The sequence below is a fragment of the Sparus aurata genome, chromosome 8, assembly GCF_900880675.1.
Source record: "Sparus aurata chromosome 8, fSpaAur1.1, whole genome shotgun sequence".
Classification (NCBI taxonomy): domain Eukaryota; kingdom Metazoa; phylum Chordata; class Actinopteri; order Spariformes; family Sparidae; genus Sparus; species Sparus aurata.
This window is the reverse complement of record NC_044194.1, coordinates 36091791-36110332: the sequence shown is the minus strand read 5'-3', so window position 1 is coordinate 36110332 and position 18542 is coordinate 36091791. Positions and strand designations below refer to the sequence as shown.

Sequence of the window (18542 nt, the reverse complement as noted above, 5' to 3'; positions counted from 1 at the left end):
AAAGGATTACACACCTCAGTCACTGCATGAGTATATGAGGGTAAGTCAGGAGCAAAGATAGGTCTGATCAATCAGGGGGTGGATGTGCAACTTTTATCAAATCAGGGATCCAATATAAAGTCTGCGAGTATGACTTATCTCTTGAATGTCTAATAGTTGAAGTGTGGAGTCATCAGGGCAAATTAAGCTTAGTTAATTTTTATAATCCCTGTAAACCTTTAGGCTTGGCTGAACTGACTAAAGTTACTAAATAAGATCTCTTCCCCTCTCATTTGGGTAGGTGATTTTACACCCATGACCCTTTGTGGGGAAGTCAGGTAAGGGATGGGAATGGAGCTGTGGTTGAAGAATTGTTAGATAACAGTAGGTTAGTAGTTATGAATGATAGCAGGCCAACTCGATTTGACATAAATAATCTTAAAATGTCCTGTCTTGATTTAACTATTGCATCTCCAACCCTAGCACGAGTTGGTGAGTGGGATGTACTGGGGAAGCAATCAATGGGTAGTGACCATTTTCCGGTCCTAAGTCAGTTTGGAAGATCCTTAATAGTGGTCCAGGGGGATTTAGGTAAAAGGTTTGATTTTTTTCGGGCAGAATGGGGTAAGTTTGGGGTAGAAATTGGGAAAAGTTTAGGAGAAATCAATAGTGAAGGTTCTATTGATGAGTTTATTGATTCCTTAAGTAAAATGATTTTTGATGTGGCTTTAAGGACAATACCATGTAGGGGGGTCCCAAAGGCTCGAGTAATTGTTCCTTGGTGGAATAGTGATTGTGATAAGGCGGTGAAAGAGAGAAAACAAGCTTTTAAGCTTTTGCGCAGTAACCCTACTCAGAGAAACGTTATACATTTCAAACGCTGTAGGGCAAAGGCAAGGAAAATAATAAAAGATGCAAAAAAAAAGTGTTGGAGGGATTTCTGTGGGACCTTGGGACCAGATACCCCTGTTGGGCAGGTCTGGTCAAGGATTCATAAAATGTCAGGGAAAATGGTGAGGTCACTAATGCCAGCCCTGTCTGATGGAAGAAGTGAAGCAGTCAATAATATGGAAAAAGCAAATATGTGTGTCAAAGTTTTTCAAGAGGTACATAATTCCAAGTCTTTAGGGGATTATGGTTTGCTGAGGAGGGAAGATATCTTGAGAACTGAAGGGTAGAAGTTAAATGTTGTATCTTCAGAAAAGGAATTTTTTAATGTATTCTTCTCTCTGAAGGAGCTTAAGCAAGCAGTTCAAGCAGGGGCTAAGACCACTCCTGGCCAAGATAGTATCAGTTATGAATTGCTTAAACATTTAGATGATGTAGCTTTGGAGGAAGTTCTGGCTTTGTCTAATTATGTGTGGGAGGCAGGTGTTTTACCTAAGGTGTGGAAACATGCTGTTGTGGTTCCTGTTCTGAAACCAGGGAAAGACCCCTCTTGTCCGTCGTCATATCGGCCTATAGCTTTAACAGCTGTTTTATGCAAAGTAATGGAAAGGATGGTAACAAATAGGTTGGTTTATCTCCTTGAAACTGAAGGTTTTTTTGTGAATTATCAGAATGGGTTTAGAGTTGGAAGAAATACTATGGATTCCATTGCAGTGTTAGATCAAGATGTTAAAAAGGCCATGATTAACAATGAAGGGGTAATTACTGTGTTTTTAGATATTGAAAAGGGGTATGATTCTATGTGGAAGGAGGGGTTACTAATTAAGCTTCATGATGCAGGTGATAAAGGTAGGATGTTTTATTGGATTAAGGATTTCCTTAATAATAGATCCATTCAAGTTAAAATTGGGGGAGATCACTCTGAGACTGTTAATATTATAAATGGAACTCCACAAGGATCAGTTATTAGTCCTGTCCTCTTCAGTATAATGATTAATGATATATTTTCAAGAGTTCCTAATCATTTTGGGAAGTCTCTGTTTGCAGATGATGGGGTGGTCTGGAAGAGGGGGAGGAACTTGCTTGTTCTTTTTCATCAGATGCAAAAGGCTCTGGATCAGGTTGTTCAGTGGGCTAATGATTGGGGCTTTAGAATTTCATCCTGTAAAAGTAAATTTATGATTTTTGGGAATAAGAGGAAAATTCCTGCCTTGAATATTTTGTTGTATGACTGTCCAGTGGAAAGAGTTAAAGAGTTTAAGTTTCTCGGTTTATGGATGGATGAAAGACTAACATGGAAAAGCCATATAGAAAAAATAGTATGCAAGTGTGAAAAGGTGATTAATATCCTTCGATGTCTGGCTGGGAGTGACTGGGGTGCTGATCGAGATACTCTAACTATGATCTATCATGCTATGATTAGATCTATTCTGGATTATGGTTGTGTGGTTTTTGGTTCAGCTGCCAAATCTGTGATATGTAAACTGGACCGGGTTCAGGCTAAGGCCTTGAGAGTCTGTAATGGTGCCTTTAGAACAACTCCTATTCCTGCTCTACTTACTAAAATGAGAGAATTACCACTGGAAATCAGGAGGAAAAAGCTAGGGCTCCATTACTGGGCTAAGCTGAGTTGCTCAAGTTATAGTTCTGCCTCAAGGTGTCTGCTAGAAAGTTCCTGGGAGTTTTCGGGTAATGGAAAGAAGCTAAATTTTTTACATTTTATAAAACAGTTGGTGGGGGATTTTGGAGTAGAATGTCAGAGAATGGTTGGGCATGTGTGGTCTCTTGTTCCGCCTTGGTTTCTTCCTGAACCTGAGGTTTGGCTTTCTCTCCTTGAAGAAGGGAGAAATAGTCAGTGTAGAGATGTGAGAATGATCCTGAATCAGTTTGAAGGATTCATGAAAATTTTGCTGATGGATCAAAGGATCCTGTCTCGGAGAAAACTGGGACTGGGATTTTCATTGCAGATAAGAATCTTTAATTCAGCATTCGCTAATCAGACAATTTATCTGTATTTTCAGCTGAACTGTTGGCAATTTTAAAAGCTTTGGAGTGGATAGAGCAAAATAAGCCTCATAACAATGGGACTAATTCACCAATATCTTCTTAAGAATCTTCTTAGATTATTTCTTAAGTTGTTCTTAAGAAGTTCCTTATGAAAACCCTACGTCAGATTCATCAACGCGTTCATAAGCCTCAGAACTGTTCGCAGCTGTGTTCCTACATTGATGAATGCTACCTCCTCGTAAATTGAGCGCGTGCCAGGTGAGTTTAATTAATATAGGATAAGCATAGATAACTGCCCATTAATGCCCATAAAAAGGCCCATAACAGAAACTACAGGGCAGGTTTAATTTATTTCAAAAATTTAAAATTCTCTGTAAATTACCAAAAATATTAAATAAATAAATATGACAGAATTATCGCTGTAATGTTGTATTTTATTGAACTGCACAAGAGAACCATGCCAACATGTCGGCACTGAAATGTGTGTAAGAGCACTCCTGAGTGTTCGTAGGATTTGTTTTTACCTAAGAATAAATCCTGGATAAGAACAAATTCATGAATGCCACAATCTTCGTAATATCTTCGTAAGTGGGACTTAAGAACAAATTTGGTCGTAAGAACGGTTCATGAATGAGGTCCAATGTTATTTGTTCAGATTCTGCTGCCGCTTTGGTGGCTCTAGAAGTAGGCTCCTCTAGTGCCCGCTCAGATCTGGTAATGGAGATTCTGTGTTGTCTCTTAAGAATTGAGAGTTCAGGGTGCCATGTGTGTTTTATGTGGGTGCCTGGACACTTTGGGGTAGAGGGAAATGAAGTTGCCGACAGGTTGGCTAGAGAGTCATGTCTAAAGAAAATACAGATTTGAATGTCATGATGGGTAAGAGTGAATGTGTGAGTATCTGTAATGAAAAACTTGAGTTGCAGTGGCAGAATGGGTGGAACCAGGAGCAGAGGGGAAGGCATTATTTTTGTTTGCAACCCTCAGTAAAGTGTAAAAAATGGAGAATTATGTTTGAGCGGAAGGATGAAGTTGTTTTAACTAGGCTGAGGCTGGGGCATTGCTGTCTAGCAAGTTGCTTGAAAGTCATAGGTACCATGAGAATGGGTTGTGTGAATGTGGAGAAATGGAGACGGTGGTGCATATGCTTTTTTCTTGTAACCTATATTCCAGTCAGAGACGACAGCTGTTTATAGACCTGTATGATCTGGGTCTGTCTGTGATTTCCTTTCGAGGTATCTTTGCATTAGGGGAAAAATCAGACTCCTTTGGGAGGGCAATATTAAAATGTTTGCACTCTGCTGGATTATATGAGAAAATTTAGTTAAGTAGTTCTGGTTATGACCGGTGGAGGGCAGCATTACACTGGATAGCGTACAGCCTGCCGGAATCCCAGAAGACGAAGAAGAAGATTTTCACTACCGGTTCAAACGTCCCCAACGTGGCTGCTGCTGTTTCCAGCGTGTGGACTGAATAGCCAATAAGGTTTAGTATCCGTGGAGGACAAACAACGGGTAGGTTATGGTTTATAATGACTGTGAACTTGTTGTTACCTTGTTGAAGTTAAGCGACATGGTGAACAATGGTCTGCCTCCTGTGTGTCTAACCTGGGAGGCTCGTGTTATGGCTAACGGGCAGCAGGTCGCCTGCCTAGCTCCAATAACCTGCATGTTTGCATTTCTTGATAGTGAAAATGGGCGAGTTCAAGGTGCACCGTGTTCGGTTCTTCGACTACATGCCCAGTGCTATCAGAGCCATGGCGTTTAACAGTCACACGGAGCGGCTGGCTCTGGTCCGGGCTGATGGAGCGCTTGAGATCTTCAACTTCGCTGACCACTACTTCCAAGAAAAGGTAACAACTGTGAGGAAGAACAGCTAACGTTAACCTTCACACGCTGTCCACTCGTGTCTGACACTCTACAATTATCTTCAGATTTTGGCACGTTAACTACTGAATAGCACTGTGTTCAATGAAGAGCCATGTGTTAGGTTGGTGTTGTGGGTGATACAAACTTTGTTAATGAGGATCTTAGGAACAGGAAGCTAACAGTAGCGTGTACATCTATGCTGTATTAAAGAGTGCCACAAGCCACATTTTCATCTCACGTGCACTTTTATAGATGGATAGAGAATCACTAAACTGCTCACTCCTTCAGTTGGAATTTGCATAACAGCGTATTTCATTAAGTGCTGGGTTTCGCGCTAGAAGACAGATATTTGGATTTGGCTAACCTCCACACTTGTTGTGGTGTCGCTGCACAGGTCATCCCAGGACAGGACGGCAGGGCTGTGGAGGCTCTGTGTTGGGTGGGTCAGCGTCTGTTCAGTGCTGGGTTGAATGGAGAGATCACAGAGTATGACCTGGAGAACCTGAGGCCCAGGTACACTGTCGAGGCCTATGGAGGACCAATCTGGACAATTGGTAGCAATAAACAGGGAACACTGCTTATGGTCAGTCAAGACCTGGTAGATATTATAATCACTCAACACCTCATGGTGAAAGTCTTCCACTCAGGCTAATGGTTCCTGGGTTAGAAGTGAAATGACAAGCCTTGTCTAACCTTCAGTTCTTATTGTTAAATATTTTTTTCAGGTTGGTTGTGAGGATGGGACAGTAAAGATGTTTGAAATATTGAAGGAAAGGATTCAGTTTCAAAGAAACCTAGAAAGGCAGAAAGGTAAGCTGAGTCAATGGAGATCTCTATATCACTAACTGTGAGACTACTGAATAAGATCAGTCACTTTAAGGGGGTGAATAGTTATGCAGTTAATTATTTTACATTCAATAATTTGAAATTACATTTCTTTGTAAAAAATCTTTTTATACTTTGACAATAAAGGTTTTTTTGTGAATCTTTTGTCAAAAGGCTACATTTTATTGACCATGAATCCACATATAAAAGCAATAAAAGGGAAAACAATTAAGGGGGTGAATACTTTTTATAGGCACTACGTGACTACTTGATACATTTGTGTTCTTCTAGGTCGTATCGTATCTCTGTCTTGGCATCCCTCTGGTACACTGATTGCTGCTGGAATGATGGACATGATCAGAATCTTTAATGCTGAAACAGGTAAGGAGATGCAACATGATCCTGAAGCGATTAGCACTGAAAAGGAGCCTACCATCAGTTGAAAAATTGTTAAATTGGCATCAGCAAGTTTCATACAAAGTCTTGTTTTCAAGGTTAGGGATATGTGTTGATTTGAATAAAGTCCTTGAAAAATGTTTGATTTCAACATAATCTGGTGTTTTTACCTACATAATCACTCATGTAAACCAAAAATGTTATTATATATATTATATTAACATATTCAAATAGAAAAAATGTCTTTGTTTGTCTCTCATTAAATGATCAAGGTTAGTAGGAACAGCTTGTGGAATAAAGGGGTGGGGGCAATATACATTGTTTGCTGTGGTTATAATGAACTTCTGTAGACTGATTTTTGTGGTTCAGGTATCCTAAAAGTGCTTGAACTTTACTCCTAAAACGCTTCACAAACCATGCATCAGATGATTTGTTTAGTGCCTGTTAAAATTCTGTGAATTCTTTAAATATCTCCTAATGATGTAATTTTGACCTTAGAGTTTGTGTTTTCTTTGCTGAACTCAGGCCATGCCACACACAGAATGCTGGTGGAAAGAGGTGTTGGGGCATCCAAGAGCAGAGAGGTTGTTGTTTGGAGCGTTGCGTTCCTGTCAGACTACACAATCATCAGCGGTGATTCTGCAGGAAAGGTTCAAATCTGGGATGGACTCACAGGAACTCTGGTCAGAACTCACCTGGTCACCAAGTGGGATGTTCTTTGTCTGTCTGTGTCACAGGTAAGAGTGTGGTCAACAACTTAGACATGTTATGCGCCTTTTAAAGGGAACATTTAAGGTGTACTTCCCTACAGAATGATAAACTTTCAAAATATCTAACAGGATGAGAGCAGTCTGATAGCTGGGACATCAGAGGGCACTGTTGTCCAGTTTCAGTTCATCAGCTCCACTGTGGACCAGCAGGAGGAGGAGTGGGTCAGAACAAGAACCTTTAAAAACCACTCGCATGATGTGAGAGCACTCGCACACACCGAGACTGCTGTGGTCTCTGGAGGTCAGTGTTGATGCTGGATCAATGTATGACTTCTTGCTTATTTATTAAACTGAAATTCAGTCTTGGCAGTAAAGGAGAGAGAGTTACAATTTGATGAAACTAAGATGGTGATCCCTTAAATTATCATACTCAAATCTACAAATTTGAGAGATAAATGCACCCCTGTATAGCTCCATACGATTTGCTTCAGGAGTTTTGTCTCATCTGCCATAGCAGCCCTGAACCAACTGCTATGCTAACAACGCTATGAGCTGGGATACTGGAAGAGGCATGAATCTAAACATTTTATGAATTTGCTTTGTTCTACTGGCCGTGAAAACAAATACATCTCTTGCAGAATTAATCTCAATTTGATCTAATGGCCAGTTCTAATTTAAGGAGTGATGATATTAGATCTGGACAGATTTAAACTTTTGGTCAATCAAGCAGGAAGGCTCTATGGATGGCAGTGCTGGTCAGATGGCCTAGTCTGCAGAGGATGAAATCCAATTACTTTATAATGAAATCTGTCATAAACCTTTCTCTAGCTTCACCATCAGGCAGACCATGGCAGTATGTCCAATACATTGGTTTACTACCAAAACTGATTATTCATCAGCCTGAGCTGTTCTCTCTGGTAAAGTTCTAATTGGCAAACATTTGCATGTTACTATGCTGAACTGATGTGGTGAACATTGTGAACTTGGTGAATATTACACCTACAGCATGTTAGCATTGTCATTGTGAACATAGTGCATATATAAGTACTGCTAATATTTGTTTCTTGGTATATCATGACTGACAATGACCGTGAAATACAAAAATAATTGGACAGGGCGTTAAAATTACACTTAATATTGTGTAAATCATTTTCATTCTTCCATTGTCACAGTAGGCGGCAATAATGCATGTCAAGTTGCCTCCATAAAAATCGAGAAGAAGGGCTACAAACTAACTAGCATCTGCCAGTCTTTTGGCCATGTAGTGAAAATGTGATGTTGTGACAGCCCTACTTGTTATAAAAGCATTAAGAGCTGATAGCAATTCTGGAGACTCTTTAGTACAGTCTTGTTAACATTATTTTCCGCATTCAGATGCTAAAACCATTGACGACATTGATTAATTAATTATAGAAACAATAACACAGATTAACAATCTTTAAATATAAGTTCCTTTTGAAGTTCAGATTGCCTATTTATTCACTGACTCACTCATCTACTAAAATACATTTGCACTGAAATATTTTTAAATGCATGTGGCAAATATTGGCAGATGTGATTAATTTTTATTAAGCACAAAGCTTGTAATAACTAGGTTTATTTTCAATAGCTTTACGCTTGCCTAAATTTGTATTGTACCATATACACATGGTGTTGGTAATCATGTCAGGTATGGACACCCAGCTGGTGGTGAGACCCCTGCTGGACAAAGTGGAGAAGAACACCCAGGAGTCAGCGATGCGCAAAATAGCTTTACCACATGTGAGTACATATTGAGTAGAAGATAAACCTCTCATGGCCTGGAGCATGGCTGTTACCATGGCGACATGCTTTATCTTTATCTGTCTTCCATGCAGAGAAGCTTGGTTTGTTGTGCAAAGAAGGCAGGACTGCTGCTCTTCCAGTTCCCTGATCATTTAGAGGTGTGGAGAGTAGGAGAGAGTGATGGACATGGTGAGGAAAACACACACACTCACACACACACACACACACACACACACTATGCATAGTTGGACAGGAAATGGCATGAAGCATTAGTGATGGTAACAACTAAAAGAAATGTATGAAGTGAAACCACAATGGTGAGAATTCTCCATCTGATTCAACAGCTGTATAGTGTAAGAATTATGCCCATTTATACTGCATCCTGACAGGAAAGCCTGGTGACAGTCTGCCTGTGAAGAGGAAACCAGAGAAACTGATTCAGCTTAAGGGAAAGGTATGTATTGATTGTTTGTATCTTTTGATTTCTATGGCTCACTGGAAACTTAACTCTGCTGTAATCATTTGTGTCAGACAGGTTAAAAGGTCAAAAAGTTTGACCATTATTTTTGTTTTTCCTCTGAGTGGCAAAGATATACTGTAGATCTTATCATGTATTGTGACATGTCAGATTCTAAGCCAAACCGCCAAGTCTCAATCACGAAATCTGCTTACTTACACCAGTGTTTTTTTTTTTGTCATTGACGAAACTCAGGCAAATATGTATGCATACATGCCCCATCTCTTTCACACATATACTCTAGATCAGGGGTACTCAAATACAAATCTTAAAGGGCCACAAAGATTTTTTTCAATGACTCAAAGGTCCATGTATTGAGGTCGGTCAGGCCACATGCAATAATACTGTAATATTCAAAACAAAATGTCCTTTTCATTCTAAATAACAAAATACGAACTAAAATAAAATGTAATGTCAATTTTAACATAAATTAAAATACATAGTTGAATATTTCCTCTTTTTGTTTGCGTCCATCACTTCAGTCATGCATTATTTTATTTCATTGTGACATAGATGTGACAAGCATCCTGCTTGCAGCTTGATATGACGATTTCAGTGCATTTATTTGTGTTGTGCTTATCTCTGAATTTTGAGGAAATGTCTCTTCAAAATTCCTATGCTTCGTCTCATAATGCCGTTTCAAATTGGAAATCTTCATCACAGCTTCTCCTGGCATATTGTAACGCACCTTGTGGACTGTGGCGCAATGACTCTTGGGTATTCTGTTGCTGTTGGTGTAATTATGGTTCGTGAATGTGTTTGTGAATAAGATGATATGTAAGATGGTTGTGGGTTATTTCACGTCATTTGTTCTGTGATTAAATGGTGTTTTAACAAGGATGATACAAATTTTGGCACGGTGAGTGAAAGGGTGTTTGCCGGGAGAAACTCCCCATCCATTACACTCTTTGCAACATAGAATATACATGACGTCGCTAACGTTAGCTAAAACTTGTCAAACTACGCGAGTGGTAAAGTAAGATGAAGGATTTAAAACCGCTGCACTGTCAGGTACGTGGAGATTGTCCCGGTTGGAGGCAGAATAAATGCAACTTTGAAGATCCTATTTCTGCGAGTTGCCGATTATCACTGTCCACTTTGTCATAACAGTTTACTTGGAAACACGCCATATTCAATCTCTTACCACCAGCAAAATGGATTATCACTGTCCACTTTGTCATAACAGTTTACTTGGAAACACGCCATATTCAATCTCTTACCACCAGCAAAATGTGAATACGGGAAGTGTTCCGAAAACGAAAGTGAAAGTTAAAAGTTGCGCTCTGTCTGTGTATCGTTGGCATGGAGACAAGTCCCGGTATACACGTGCTGACCCAACCCAAACACATAGTGAAGGAATAATAGTTCGGGGGCCACAAACAGGAGGCCGGCGGGCCGCCTATTGAGGACCGCTGCTCTAGTCCGTTGCCCTGCAAATTATTCCGCCAAACTTGTATCGAAGCGGTGCCAGTGTTAACAACAGTGAGGCTGGGCTAGCTATATTATATTGTCATGAAAAGGAAAAAAAACAAAAAACTGAAAGAAATGCTGCCAGTTAAATTTGTGGTCTCTTATAATAAGTTGCTGTGCTAGCTTGTAGTCACATTCTCTACAGTCTGTCTGTCTGTCTTGTCAACCTGGCTATTCAGTACAAAGCCTATATCTCTTGTCTGTGTTTTGTTTACCAGCTACTTCCATTACTGTTCTGTGAGTCTGTGCCTGGAAAATCGTGAGATTGTCATAAAACTTTGGTTATTTATTGCGTTTACGTTACGTTACAACAGTGTTAATGGGCCGTGGCTCAGAAAGGTAAAAGTGTTGTGCATGTACACATAACACTGAATTTTTTAACCAAGGCTATGATTATCTTTTTTTTTTTTACCATTTTTATTATTATACAACACAAAATAAACAATACAACCACAAACAACCCCAGTAAAATAAATCAGACAAAAAGATATGGCAAAGACATGCTACATATACAGGCACATACATATACACTCAAATTAAAAACACAGATGGGGGGGGGGGGCAGTACTGTACCATTGCAATTCGATTGTTCATTTCATAATCATGTTCATTTCTTAATCATTTTCAAGTTAATTTACTTGGAAACAAGGTGACAATGTGACTTACAGGGTTGCACAGCAAGAGTCCTCCACCATCTCAAATTTGGAACTCTGCAATAATTCCCAGAACTTGGTCCCAATTTATTCCAAAATTATACGCGGAATCGTTCATCAAATCGGCCATTCGCTCCATTCCAAGAAGATCAAAAAATTCAATTAACCATGTTTCTTTTGAAAAACAATTTGTCTTGCGTGTCTTCCAATTCATCAAAATCATTCTTTTAGCAACCGAAAAGCCTAGGCCTGCTATTTTCCTATCTCTCTTTGACCTGAGTTGTGCAGCCCTATATCCCAACAAACAAAAGAGAGGACAAGGAGAGAGTTCTATCTTCAGCATAAGTGACACTGAGTGGACCACATCCTTCCAGAAGGATTTAACTGCAGGACAGTGCCACAGCATGTGGATCAGAGTTCCTACTTGACCACACCCAATGCCAACAGAGGTCAGAGGAGCTGGGGGCTATTTTTTTCATTCTTGCTGGTGTGATATCTGCTCTATGATGGATTTTCATTTGTATGACTCTAAATCTGACCGATTTGGACATGGCTGCAGGGTCCCTCCATATTCTTTCCCACTCTGTTGAATTTAATGAGACCCCTAAATCCTGTTCCCACTGTAACTGAGTGTGGGCGTTAGGATTTGAGGAGGCTATGATTATCTGATCAAACATTTCCCACAACAAACCATGAAGACAATGCCATAAACAGGTGACCCAGCAGAGGCTGCCATGCAAGGTGCCAACTGCACATCAGCAGCAATTTGGGATTCAGTAACTTGCTCAAGGATACTTTTACATGCAGCTCAGCTCAGCCAGGGGGAGCTGGGGTTCAAACCAGCGACCTTTCGACCACTAAACGACCCACTACCCCCTGAGTTACAGCCACCACAAACATGACCGAACAAAAGTAACATGGTAACAGTAACTGTAACTGTCTTTGGCAACTTTTATATGAGGAAAAAAATACCACAGTTGTCTGTAGAGAAGCGTCTGTCAGTAACCGGCAAAAAACTTTAACTCACAAAGTGTTTGTGTTGAAAAAGAAATCACTGGAGGTCAGCCCTTCAGTTCGAGACTTCACCAAACTTTCCCCCAGAAAACAGCCTCCGTCCCCGCAAGTGTCAAAGTCAGACAGCGACCTGTTTACTGATGGCGATTATGTAATTATGTCATTTAGAGCAAAAAATGTAACTTTGTCACTTTCCAGGATGTTTGGTGGGTCAGGATCTCAATCACTACACATTATAACAGCATCCATATGATTATAAACAGCCAGTGGGTACTAGGGCTGGGCGAAAAATCTAGAAAATCCATTAGTTCGAGTTTGTGGTTTGGACAATTTTAAAAAATGAAAATCGATTTTCTCTAAGTTGCTCCGCCGCCGCTCCCCATGGGCTCCCGTAGTTCATAGTAGGCTCCGCACTCCCCCGCATTGACTTTCCACAGAGAAACAAACACAACAACATGGCAGCAAGCCAAGAGTTTGTTCCTAAAAAGACACCGTCTCATCAGTAGCTTGGTTCTGTAGCGTCAGACATCGAACAAACCACGGTCCGCTGCAAAGTTTGTTTAAAGGCTTTTGTAACTAAAGGCAGTGGACCGACCCATTTATTTCAGCATCTCAAACAGAGGCATGTATCAGAGTGGGACACTTGTTGTCCAACATTAGAAGAATCATTTAATCATGCCAGAGGAAGGAGACGGACTCATCTTCCTGATCAAAAATGTGTAAAATAGACAGCAAGCACACACCTGATGTCCTGTACATCTAGCAACATGTCATGTTTACTATGCAGTGCATGCACATGTTTAATTTAGTTTACATATCTTCAGGGATAGGAAATACTGTTTGTAAACAAAAGGCACCTGTCGCTAAAAAGGATTTAATTAAAATGATGTTCACACTCTATCAATCCCAATGGGGAAACTGATCTGTTTTTATAAAAACATGCAATCTGACTTGTGAAATGTATGTTTACAAAAGCAAACAGGGACACATTTTTTTCAAGTGAGTTTGAAGGTGCACTGTTTAAAATGGCAGGGCAATTCTGTTTACAATCTAAGCAGTGCTTTTAATAATTTCATTGTCATTTGTAGTTTTGTTTATGCGAAGGGAGAAAAAAATAAAACATAAAAATTGTAAATTGAAAAAAATCAGAGATTCAATTTTTCGGCCATATCGCCCAGCCCTAGCAGTACATGTTTAGATTAACAGGAGGACACTGGGGAAACACGCACACAGACGTCGTCATCATGAAGTGTGTCCCGCCTCTTTCGGAGCCACAGCACCGGCTTTCTGTGTGAATTACACAGCGGTAGCAAGAGTTTTCTTTTTCTAGGTATAGACACCTTTATTTGACAGTGGATAGACAGGAAATGGAAGAGAGAGAGGGGGTGTGACATGCAGCAAAGGTCCTCCAGCCGGGACTCCAACCAGGGTCTGCTGCGTATGTGGCATGCGCTCTTAACCACTCGACTACCTGCGCATGGAAGAGCTTTTGTCTCATTTCTCCTCTTTAATGATTTTTTAAATTTGCTTCACTACCATCTTGTGTCACAAAATACACCTGATCTGAGCTTAGTTATGGCTTCTGTTTTTTAACCAGTAATTGGTTTTATTGTAAGCGGGGGATACAGTGTTTAGTTTATATCCTCTCCTCCTAAAACTTTGCCCTTGCTTGAGTCGCAAATCTGTTTAATTCTCAAACTGGTTTCAAAGTGTTTAGGTTGTCCCTGTTTCTGGAATGATGTAAAAAGGATGGGTTCTCTGCCTGTCACTCAGTAGAAAATCACAGTCTTTTTGAGCAGTCTAATCTTTTTTTCTGCGCCTGTAGGAGCGTAACTCTCAGTTCAGTCTTAATTTGTTCTATGGGGTTGGACAATGAAGGCTCATATCACTCAGGCTTATCCAGCTGCTGCTTTGGCCTCTGTGATGGCCTGTGGTCTCTACCCCTCACCACCACTGCTTCCTCCTTCATCAGCGCTTTTGATTATGATGTTTTCATTAGTCAAAACCCATGTTAGAGCCACTGTTTCCTCTTTGGATAGATTATAATCACTTTTTTTCATGAATGTAAATCATTTTCCCACTTTTATGTAACTTTATTGTAAACTTTCCAGAGTGTAATTGAATGTGTGCGTGAAAGTAGACTTGGGCTTGGATGGTGTTCTTGATGTATCCTGCTGAGTATAGGTGTGTGAGGCCGCTTGACTGTGGTGCTATGATGCCAAACTTTGAGCCGTAGGTTGCAGTAGAACTTAAAGAAATCTGCTTTTACTCTCTGGTTATATTTGTTGGGGCAAAAGTAAGACCTTTAAAAAGATGGGAGACATGGCTGGTTGAGCGTGAGATGCATGACATGTTAATCATGGTTTTGTCCTGATGTACAGTCTTATCTCTGTAACTTCTCCAATAATTCTGTCAACTTTTTCACATAGCTGATGCTGTTCTTTAAATCTTGTAGGAATGTACTCTTAAGTGTGGCTTTTCATTCTGAGTTTGACATTTCTGCTTCTTGGCTTCCTCATTAAGTAGTAGCATCATAAGATCTAGTGAGCATTGTTCAAGATGGTTTTACATACATTTTGAAACTCGGTATCTTAAGTGTCTTCTGTGTCATTTAGACAATCTTTTGTAACATTACCAGTGCATGTTGTGTGAGTTATTGTTTATTTTTTTTCTAGTCTCTGTATTCAAACTGTAGATATAATTTTCCGACATGCAGCTCTCCAGGAGGTCCATATTATTTGCCAGCTGACCTCACATCAGCCCTTAAACTGTTTTGTGCCTGTTTATTTCATCTTTGAGCTTGAAGGATAAAAACTAACAGGGTGTGTTGACTCTTGCAGGGGGGCGATCATATCTACAGCAGTGCTTTGTCACCATGTGGAGAATGGCTGGCATACTCTACAGTCTCCAGTGTCCGTCTCTACAGATTACAATACAACAACATCAGCATTACCAAGGTGGGCTGCTCAACACTGACACTGCTGCCCCTCTTCTCTGTATCTGTCATTGTTCACACAGCCCTGTTCATCAACACGATTAAATGTATGAGTTCTTGATTAAAGTGCCGGAGGTAATCCTTCTTTAGAGACACAGTCAAACCTCACCATTCTATGTCTGCTAAGGGCATGAGCTAAATGTAAATCTATGTTCTGTGAACACTTGGTATGTGTTTGGCTTTTTTGAGTTACGCTATGACAGACTGTTTGTAGGTTAAAAGGGACCAAGATGAAGCTCATCCTTCCTTCTCCCTCATCTTCCTCCCTCCAGGTGTCCAAACTACCCAAAGACCTTTGCTTGGGCCACCAGCTCTGCTTCTCCTCAGACTCTACCAAACTCTTTGCTTCCTCCAGACATTCATCAGTCATTGTTGTTGCCCTCAACCAGCTGGAGTGTAAATACCTTCACACTCTCAAACCCAAGTCAGGTGAGTCCAGGGTCTGATTGCTCACTTTTCTGAAATACTTATTGGAATATTGTTACTGTTAGCATCACATTCCATCAAGACATTTGATAATTTCTGTGGAAAATGGGGTCACTTTAAAGTAATGTACCAATATCCATATACAACTTAATTGACAAAGGCTGCAAGTCTTTAAGGTAATTATATGTACAGCTGCTTTATTAAGCCATCATTGATCCTGTCCTCTGTGCATTCTGTCCATTACAACAGTAGTAATACAGTGCATTCAGAAAGTATTCAGACTCCTTCATTTTTTCACATTTTCTTATGTTGCAGCCTGTTTTTGTTTTTTTTGTTTGACGAAGAGAAAAAATGTATTCAATCCACACTCAATACACCATAATGACGAAGCTGAACCAGAATTTTAGAAATGCATTAAAAAGGAAAAACTCAAATCACATTAATATAAGTATTCAGACTCTTTGCTATGACAACTGAAATGTAGTTCAGGTGAGTCCCATTTCTCTTGATCAGCTGGCCGAGAATTAAATGAATAATGGAACGTTAACATCCCAATCCTTAACTCTCCTGCAACAACCGTTATGTGTTCTTATTCATCATCCATTATATGAAAGTAACAGCACAATAAGGGTTTTGACAATTGTCTAAGAACTTTACATGTTTTTCTTTTTCTTTTTTACTTTGTTACTTTGTTGTCAGTGATATGTTCTGGCTTTTTTCTTGTGACAAAATTACTTACTGTAGGTCGCTTTGGACAAAAGTGTCTGCTAAATGTAAGAAAATAAGTGTCTTCAATCACCTTCTGCGCACTGTAGAAATGACATAAAGAAGTATAGAGTTGAAGGTGGCATGTTTAATTTAAATAAGGATGTTAAGTTGTTCCAGAAGAAATCTTATTTTCGTTGAATGCAACCACCTACCCTCCTGTTCTTCAGTGTATATATAAACCCTCCTTGTGTGTGATATCTAGGATCCAGACAGCCAGTGCACCTGCTGTGTACCAGTGAGGATGGCAAATGGCTGGCTACAGCTAACACAGACTGTGAGATCCATGTGTACGACCTTCACAAGCGTAAGGTGAGTTGGCACTCTTTTTCTCCTCAAGTTATTTCCAGCTAGATAAACTTTCAATTGTAGCAATAGAAACAACAGTAACTATTTATGGCTCTGTATGTTTGCAGCTGCATTGTACAGTTCCCATATACAGCTCCTGTCCCACAGCCATAGCCATCCACCCAACAACCAGCCACTTAGTCGTGGTGCATGCTGACCAGCAGGTAAACACTGCAACACATTTTGTCTAAACTGCCCTCACCTGTTCAGCTTACCAGTAACTGTGTGTCTGTTTGTTTTTCAGATCTTCGAGTACTCTCTGGTGCAGAAAGAGTACACAGAGTGGAGTCGGAAGCTGCAGAAACAAGGACTGCACTCTCTGTGGTTGGAGAGGGACACACCTGTCACACACGTCACCTTCAGTCTTAAAAACCCAGCTCACATCATTCTGCACGACATGTTCATGTTCTGCATCATTGACCAAAGTCTGGTATGTGAGCATGTATTTAAAGAAACACCTGTCTGCCTAGTGGATTCAAAATCTTTAAAACATGTCATGCTCATTGTTTTATCAGTGCCGTTTGTGTTTTAGTCTTCTCAGTGAAATGTGATGGTGATTTAATACTACTACAGCTATATTGTGTCTTTGTTTTCACACACAGCCCCTCCCTGAATCAAAGACTTTGCTTTACAATCAGATGACACTGAGGAGCCTCCCTGAGCAAGAAAGGATCAGACACAGCCATGCCTTTAAGATATGCAAGAATTTCAAGGTAACATCATCATCATATCCCGTATTGGATAACTAGACAGCATAGCATTTCAAAAACATGCATCATCTGAGTGGTGGAAAAACATCTGTTAAGTAAATTGTGCTTCGGTAGAGGGAAAAAATAGAAAATATATTAAAGATGTAGCAAGGATAGAAGGAGCTGCTGGCTGCTGCATCTGCATGCGCCACCACTGTTGTCATGGCATGTTGCGGTGAGGAAATGCATCATCAAACCCATCGCAGTAGAACAATGTAAAATCATCACTTGACTGAGGGCCAGGCATTTCTTTATCCCAAATGCCACTTTGTACTGCTTCAAAGTGGAGATTGAGATTAAGAGGAGCTGTGCATTAAAACAGTGCAGTGGTCTGTGCTGTGGAGGATTCTGATGAGACGTCACTGAAACATAATCAGGAAGTCCAATTTGAGGAACTGATGAGGGTAAATGCTTATAGACTCAAACACACACACACAGCACTGCTGTATACAATACTCTCAGATGGACTTTTATCACGGTGGCAAATATTTTATCTTACTTCTGCCAATATAGTTTCAGCTTGGAGATGTAAAAGTGGCACGTTTGCTTCTTAGTCTAATACATCAACAAAATAAATTCATAAAATGTTTTATTTTTTTCACCCAATTTCCTTAATACATGGGAAACCTTATACCTTCAGAATTAAATGTTCTCTTTTAGTGAACTAAGATGAGGTTAATGATCTTGTTAACGCATCCTAAAACACACTAAGATAAAACTACTTGATTCAGTCTTGCTTTGTCTTTCTACAATGACCTATGGTTTGGTGCAAAGAAGTCCTCAGTTTACTTGGACAGATGTGAAAATACACCAGCTTGTGTCATTTTCGCCTGCTTTGTTTTTCTCTTTTCTGGAGACATGTTCCTGATCATAGCAGCTGTGAATTTCCTCTGTGCTACAGTAGATCCCCTGTCTCCAAACTGGCCTCTGTCAGTCTGAGAGTCACCAGCTTGGTGTCCAGCAATGTTCACGAAGTGGCAAAAGTTAACCCCATTTCTCGCTTTGATCCGAAATTGTGGTGCAGGCAGAATTCTGTCAGCCACGAGGTGCACTTAGCTCCACAGCCAACAGAGCTTCTAGCTGACTGCTAATAGCTACAGCAGAGGGTCGAGTGAGCAGCTGTTTGTGGACTGCACAACAGGGCAGTTTGTAGTGAGCAACAGTCAGAGGA

General features: G+C 40.2%; 1 protein-coding gene across 1 annotated transcript in view; it reads left to right on the top strand.

The window, feature by feature from the left end:
* The first annotated feature begins 4226 nt into the window (after window positions 1–4226).
* The window catches only part of utp4 (UTP4 small subunit processome component), a 14974-nt gene continuing 658 nt past the window's right edge, over window positions 4227–18542 (top strand). Inside the window, exons 1-16 of the mRNA XM_030426837.1 lie at window positions 4227–4385; window positions 4560–4723; window positions 5134–5322; window positions 5465–5549; window positions 5856–5945; window positions 6486–6697; window positions 6800–6971; window positions 8340–8431; window positions 8527–8623; window positions 8824–8888; window positions 14929–15045; window positions 15356–15512; window positions 16480–16586; window positions 16691–16786; window positions 16867–17052; window positions 17225–17335. Of these exons, the coding sequence (XP_030282697.1) occupies window positions 4565–4723; window positions 5134–5322; window positions 5465–5549; window positions 5856–5945; window positions 6486–6697; window positions 6800–6971; window positions 8340–8431; window positions 8527–8623; window positions 8824–8888; window positions 14929–15045; window positions 15356–15512; window positions 16480–16586; window positions 16691–16786; window positions 16867–17052; window positions 17225–17335 (1935 nt within the window). The 5' untranslated portion in view covers window positions 4227–4385; window positions 4560–4564. The remainder of the gene's footprint in view (window positions 4386–4559; window positions 4724–5133; window positions 5323–5464; window positions 5550–5855; window positions 5946–6485; window positions 6698–6799; window positions 6972–8339; window positions 8432–8526; window positions 8624–8823; window positions 8889–14928; window positions 15046–15355; window positions 15513–16479; window positions 16587–16690; window positions 16787–16866; window positions 17053–17224; window positions 17336–18542) is intronic.